The 7,563-nt window shown below is 41.2% G+C and overlaps 1 protein-coding gene across 1 annotated transcript; it reads right to left on the reverse strand.

Moving 5' to 3' along the window:
* Nucleotides 1-549: 549 nt before the first annotated feature.
* Nucleotides 550-7,551, reverse strand: BTF3 (basic transcription factor 3). Its single transcript, XM_090038123.1, has 6 exons — nucleotides 7,428-7,551; nucleotides 7,197-7,265; nucleotides 4,218-4,331; nucleotides 3,831-4,032; nucleotides 1,655-1,711; nucleotides 550-955 (listed from the first exon to the last, which is right to left on the reverse strand). Exons 2-6 carry the CDS (start codon nucleotides 7,263-7,265, stop codon nucleotides 909-911), a joined length of 489 nt encoding a protein of 162 aa, XP_089894249.1. The 5' UTR covers nucleotides 7,428-7,551; the 3' UTR covers nucleotides 550-908.
* Between the last annotated feature and the right edge of the window lie 12 nt (nucleotides 7,552-7,563).

Genomic DNA, 7,563 nt, shown 5'->3' on the forward strand with positions numbered 1-7,563 from the left:
GAGCTGGACACAGAGCAGCAAGGGGTAGGGTGGACAGAGCGGCCCCAGACCTGGAAGCAGACCTCAGACAAAATGTTTTGAAGTGGAGGACTGACTGTACTGACATGGCCAAAACAGGGAGTTAAAGGTTAGTTTGTAACTATTACTATATTTTCACCTGAGAGAAGTTTAACATTAACCCCTCAATTCCCCTTAATGCCTAAAACCCCTGTAGTTTAACCTTCAGTGTTATGTCATTGACCAATATAGTTGTAGCAGTCAACAGAGCACTTTAATTTAATGTCTGGGTATGCTGACAAGAATTGCAGTACCCCAAGTACAGAAGCACGTTTGATAGGTCAGAAAGATTCAGACAACTTAACATGTACAGCATGAATCTAAAATTGTCAAGAGTTACGAGTCAACTCTGGTTCCTAAACTGCAGGTTCTGTTATGCTATGGGGTGAAAATGGAAGTTTCTCTGCAGAAAAACAGACAAATTTTCTATATTATCTAAGATTTGGCTTCAAGATAAATATTTACTTTTCTTTAAAAAGTCACAATAAGAAGTTTTCCATTTTACATATTTTATTATATGCCAAAATTTACTAAATATGGGAGCTTGCTTGTATATGAGTTACTCAAAAATGTGTTTAGGTAAAGATTTTATTAGTAATCTGACTTCAGACTTTTGTTTTTAGGTCTGTTCAGTTCAAACAAGCTGCAGAGATAATTAATGTTGTGTACAAGCAGTAACTGAGAAGAGCTGCGAAGTTCATGGAGTTTTCAAACATTACAGTTCATAGACCTCAAATCAGTAAACATAATACAAAATAGAGAAATCACAAATAAAAGCAGTCACAATATAAAATAGCAGCTCCACATAGCCTTTTCAAGTTTTAATTTTATTCAGAAAGTGTCACTTAGGTTCAGTTTGCCTCATTCTTTGAAGCCTCATCAAAATTTTCAACAAGATCTAGAAAGAGAAGAAACGTTGAAATAATATTACAAGTCTCTCAGCACTTTCACACCAAACCTAGAGACAATACTGAAGAACTTTGTAACTTCAGCATTTACAAAAACTTTCAACATAAACTATAAAAACCTAATATGGCTTTATAAAAATATCTTTGACTTATCTACTTCAACATTTAATATAACTGCCAATGTCATTTGCTTTGTTAGAAGTTATACTTTCTAAGCTACAATTAAGTATGTTCATATGTGCGTGATGGGGACCAGGGGGAACATAGTTTCTTCCCCTCTCAATTAAAAGTGACTTATCTCATCCATAAGAAAATAGGATTTGCAGTTTTACAAAAAAAGAGAAATGAAATAGAAGCTCAAACCAATGGTCCACCCAGTTTTACACGCTGTTTGATGGCAGCGTGTACCAGATGCTTGGAGGAAGGTGTGAGAAATTCCACTGCAGACAACTATGGAATAATTTGTCCACAGGAAATTTCTAACAGCAAGAGACTACCTAATCTCTAAAAGGCATGCAGATTTATATTTTTCACACAGGAACATGAAAAACAATGTACTTACATTATGTAACATTTATTTTAAATCTAACTGATTTTTGCTCTCAGTGCTACGTTACATTGCACAGGCTCCACATTTTATAGGAAGACTCATCCTTTCCCCTCACTTTCCATTTTGCATTTGTCCTTACCTGGAACTTCATCATCATCATCTTCACCAGTAGCAAGTGGTGCTTTCCCATCCACAGCTATAATTACAAGAAATAAGCTTAAATATACTACATTTTACGAAAGCTTTAGTACAAAAAGGTATTTTGTAATGGAAAGCCAAAACTGTAATCTCGAATTACATACTAGAATATATATTTTTAGCAGGAAAGAGCCCAAATTTAAATCAAACAATTTTGTAAAGTAAGACACTAGACTTCTGTTGCAAACTTGAAAATGTTACATTCTTCTGCTACTCATCACATCCATTAGTAGAGAATTAGCATATCAAGAAAGAAAACTCTTATATCTCAATGTAATCAACCCTGCATTGCATGTTAAGCTACCAGTACTGTCAGATAAAATGATTTATCCAGACAAGTGCTGGTATTTCACCCATATTTATTAAGCACCAGTTTAACCAACTCTATTTAGTGACTCTCCATGATCATCCCATTTCCGAACATTAATAAAATAAGGAAGTAATCTTTTACCACCCCTTCCTACATAGGGTAGGAATATTTAGGTTGAAATGGATTTCCACCAGAGGTGGTTCAAGCACCTACTTTGAACACCTTCAAGAGACATCTGGATGTTTATCTTGCTGGGATCCTATGACCCCTGCTGACTTCCTACCCCTGGGGCAGGGTGTTGGATTCGATGATCTTCTGAGGTCCCTTCCAGTCCTAATGTCTATGAAATCTATTTTCCTACCCAGCATGATTACACTATGTCCCAGCATACTAGCTGTCACTTAATCTAGTTACCACACATAACAGTGAAGATGCAGCAGCACAGGCTTTATAGTATCCTAGCAAGAGTGCAACAACACTTAAAGAGTTTATAAATTAGTTGCTAGCACATTCCAAAATTCATGATACTGTATCTTCACTGGTGTAACCTAAACTGATGTAAACTAAACTAGCACAGGTATGTATGTCAACACATGCTACAGCTACACCATAAGGAGTCTGAATCATGTGTATACAGGAAAGTGACCTCCTCTAATCAGCCAATCAAACCTTCCCCAATCTTCACAAATGCTGAGAACAGGCAGATGTCAGTCAGGCCAAAATTACTAGATCAGGGCTCTGGCAAAGCAAGAATGAATTCAAGTCTCATTCCTCTGGATACAAACACCAGGAACATACTGCTGCTACCCTTCTTTCTGGTTAGACCAGCAGAAGACTGTCCGTTTTAAAACTTCAAGAACAGGAAAGCCATAACTAGTTTCACTTGCTGGAAAATAATGATGCTAATCAACCTTCCCCCTCATTCTCCATACTGTCCATAAGTGCCCTAACCACTGCACAGGGAAAGGCTAGGGTTAACAGAGGCATCCTCCTCCTATTTTTAACGATGAACCAAAAAAGGAGCAGGAACAGGAAGATCCTGCAACTTGTCATTTCTCCTCTCCTCCAAGCCCTGCCCTGTTACCCAGCAACATGTATGTACAATTATAAGGATGGGGTGGGGGAAGGGGAGTGGAAGCAACCAAAACATTTCCTTTGTTTCTACTCACCTCTGCACAAATGGCAATAGTGGCACCAATCTTAGCACCTTTCCACATTACATCAGGACTTCAGGATAGCTAATAATGCCACTTCCCTGCCCCTTATCACATTAATCAAAGAATTTGTAAACTGAAACCCTGACCTCACTGCTTCTCACCAATTCTGCTTCCTTACTTTATGGCTACTGAAAATCCTTCCCCAGACATCCGCAAGCCTTACCGGAGCTTGCAAGCACAGCTCCAGAAGAGGCTTAAGTGAGCCAATCCAGTTTGAGGCTAAATACAACATAATTGCTTTAATGAAAACATCTTTTCTAGACAACTTAAATAACCAAAATTTAACAAGCGTGTGCAATTAAGTTACCTATCCTAATACTTTAAATTTTCCATTAGTTTAATTTCCTAGAATTTGCCCAAACGTAATGCAGGTTAACAGATGTGTATACTCTTCTATTCTGACAGAATCCATGCTGGAAATACATGTGCAACCAGGATCTTAGAATCAAGTTTTTAAACTACACTTGTTTAAGTTAGAGAGTTTTGCAATGTATAGGTGGAACACTGAACTTTTACTGAAGCTCACTGCAGTGATGAACATAAGCTACAAAGCAGCTTACGACAAACAGCAGGTTGAGGTTGCTACTTACGTTGCTTAGGTAAAGCCTCTGCCAATCTCCTCAAGCTAGTCAAACTGTCAGCTCCAAGCTGGTTTAAGATGCTAGGAAGCATTTCTGTGAGCTGCTTTGTCTCAGCATGGCCTGTAATAGTGAAAGTGTTAGCAGCAAGAGATGCCTGAACTTTAGGGTTGTTGAAGTGGATGACTGTCCCCTGGTTGGTAAACATATTAACCTGAAAAAAGAAAAAAAAAAAGTCAGTTATTTAAACAATAATTATGTAATTCCTATTACAGCCAAAACCATTGTTTGAGCTCTAATTTAATGACGGCTTACTTTCAACATGTGTGAGATCTATAAAGTAGAAATAACAAAACAGGTTTCTACAAAAGAAAAAAAAAGATTTAATAAAGCAGTTACCTCTTCAATACCAGAGATGTTGTTGACTCCCAGTTTCTTTAAAGAGAACTGAAGTTTCTTGTCATCTGCTGTAGCTGTTCTATGGACAACCTTCTTCTTTCTGCGAGCAGTACCCTTCAGGAAAGAACACATGCTCCATTTACAGAACTGTTTTAAGATAACTAAGGACCTTTTAATTTCACACATCATTCACTGGACAATCACTGTGTGAAGTTATATAACCAAGAAATTGGTACAGTTGGCTCAAAATTCCCAGTTTTGTGCCTGTGGTGTTAAGTAAATATTTTGCCAAGTTTCTGAGCATACTTTTTTCCTAAGAAAGTTCACTGACTTTCCATAAAATACTTTTATTTCTTAAAAATGAAGGGGGGAAAAAAAAGATTCTTTCCTTGGACTTAATCCAACTTCTGATACAGTCCACACAACTTTAAGGAACTCATCGTAGTGAAATCCACTATAAAATATAGGGTGCAAAAAAAATTTCCTTAAGTTAAGGACACTCCATAACTCTGCTTGCACCACCAGCTTTCTACAAACACAAAAATGTTGATTTCTGGCAAGATGCAGTTATCTGGCAGGGCTGTAGCTATTTTCTTCCCCCAGGCAGAAGAACAGATGCACTTCATGAAGCAAAATGGCTTCAGTGACCTTCAATGTAAGGAGATATTGGAATGTCCCCAAATACATCAAAATCTAGGTTCTCACTGTCTGGAACTAGGAGAAGGCAAGGTAGATATGCACCTTTATAGACTAACATGTGCAGGGGAGCAGAGTGTAAGTCAGCGGTGGGCAGAATGCGGCCCGCCAGGCCATTCTATCTGGCCTGCAGGGCCCCTAAAAAAATTCTAGAAAATTAATATATATCTGGCCCCTGGCTGCCTGTCATGAGGCCCTAGATGGCTTGCCAAAACTCATGAGCAGCCCTCCACCCAAAATAACTGCTTGCCCCTGGATACGTGGAGAGGGAGAAAGACCACACACACACATCCCATACTTAGTTTGCATGGATAGCAACTGCTCTCATCTTTAAGGAACTGAAGCTTGTTAATGCAAACTCCACAAAACATGTCCCAGCATGATCAAGCTCTATGTTTGGACTCCACCTCTCCATTAAGAATGACTGGCTGCTGCTGGCCATATACAAGATATGGAAGATGCACCTGATTACTTCACTTTAAGATGATCGCTGCCATTTAGCAATAACTCTGAAAACTATATCCTACTATGTGTAATTTGCAAAGTGATACAGTAATCCTATATTTCATAACCTAAATGAATTTAAAGTTATTTTGCCTGAATTAGATCCAAACTGAAATACTAACAAGTCAGCCTTACAAAACAGTCAGAAACGTTTTCCACCCCAGAAAGTTACTACTATCATTTTCTGTAAGGAAAGGAAAGGAAATTGACTTTTCTTCATGAGTAGACCAATGCTAGTCTCAAATGATTTTAAGCTGCTGTATTAAAGTACTTCTAGTAGCACTGGAATCCAGAGTCCAGTCCACTTTAAAGTCAGAAAAAAGGAAGTTCATTTATTAAAACTGCTGCTATTCTTAAGACCCATAGGAAGGCTGAACTGGAATATCTCCAAATACATTCTAAACTCCACTGCTATTAATGAAATTCATGAAGCATGCCACAATTTCGGTTTACTAGGTGCAAGCCCAACATGTGCATTTAAACAACTGATTTACAGATATCAACAATCAGTACAATTACATCTGGTATACCTGCAATAGCTATGGAACTAAATGCCTCATCCAAATAATATACCAATTTGCAGTTGGACAAGTTTTTCTACATAGTTGTGTGTGGTTTTAATTTTTGCAGATCATAGTTTATTCACATGTCACATAAAAAAAACACGGCTATGTAGAGTGGTTAAGTTTGCTTGGCCCTGTAATAACAATGTTTAAGTCACTTTCAGAGAAAAAGAGATGCCTTAAAAAAAAAGTCTATACATCGGATTCCTCTACCCAGGACCTCTTAAGCATCGCTCAGTAACATTTCATAGAAGCAGGACATTCCCCTGATTTAGGGTGGTTTATCTGTGTTGTGTCAGAGTTAATGATAGTTTTACAGAGTTTAGATTATGGATTGCACAGGATGGTTTGGAGAGGGATGATCCTGCCTCAGGCCCTGTAGGGGGTTCCTAGATCCCTGGAGGTCCCAGCCAGCCTTATTTCTCCATGATACCCTACCAGTATTAATTTTACACAGATTTAAGTAGGTCCTTCACAACAACCCTATTTTATAAAGTATGTATGCATAAGAGCTGCACATCTCCATTCATGCAATACTCAATTCTAAATGTTTCTTTAAAAAGCAAATCAAAATGGTGTAAAATAAACAGAGCCAACAGTTAACAACAGTCCAGATTTAGGTAGGGAAAAATGTGTCTATTGTTTTCATTTGGACTTTACCGTAGAAAAAAAATGGGGAGGGGTTTCCTCAGAAGCAGGCCCTGCAGCTCTTTGCAGTAACACTGGGGGTGCAGTAACATTGGGGGGAGGGAGGGGAAGGAGAGCAAGCTGATGGAAGAAACACAAGAAGTGGTTTTTCAAGAGCCCTGTCCACCCCAAATTAAAGCTAGAGAGAAACCAATGGATAATGCTGTTACACACTGTCAAGTATTAACATCACAGCTGGGTGGCAGACATTTCAGTGGCAGGATAATGATGTTACCTGGGACCGCTTTAAGGTTATTGTGTAACCCCTCGATATATCACGGGATAAAAGCTCCTGCAGCTGAGCTAGTGGGTGGTGCAATTCACCTGTGGACTGTGCAGTAACAACTCTACACTTGGGGCCGGTCTGGGTTTATTGCAGGAATCACCTGCGAACTGCACCATACATGTCTGGGGTGCGTGTGGGGGCCGGAAACTACTCCCGGGAGGCGGCTTCACCACAACCTCCGAGGCCCCGCCCAGCCCCGCCCCGGGCCCGCGCCCGGGCCCGCGGCCGCCGCGCAGCGCTCACCTTGCCGCCGATGCGCACTTGGGCCTGCAGCTTGGCTAGCTTCTCCTGGTTCATGATCGTCTCTTTCATCTGCGGGGAGGGGGAAGAGGCGTCGTCACCGCCCAGGCCAGGCCAGCCCGGCCCCGGCCCCGCCACCGCCCGCTCCCCGCCCGCGGGGCCCAGGCCGCCCAACCCCACTCACAGGCCCGGACCCAGCTGAGAAGCGCGCCCCCGCCCCGCGGCCCCTTGTACCTTCCCGGGCGGCGGCGGCCAAGCGGCGCACGCGGAGCGGGGCTAGGCGAGATGGCGGCCGGAAGGGCGGGGCGCGGCGCGGCGGCGGGAGACGCATGCGCCGCGCCCCGCCCCCGCCTCCGCAGCTGCTGGGGGC

Source organism: Crocodylus siamensis, chromosome 3, assembly GCF_052110815.1.
Source record: "Crocodylus siamensis isolate JL-2025a chromosome 3, ASM5211081v1, whole genome shotgun sequence".
NCBI classification, from domain to species: domain Eukaryota; kingdom Metazoa; phylum Chordata; order Crocodylia; family Crocodylidae; genus Crocodylus; species Crocodylus siamensis.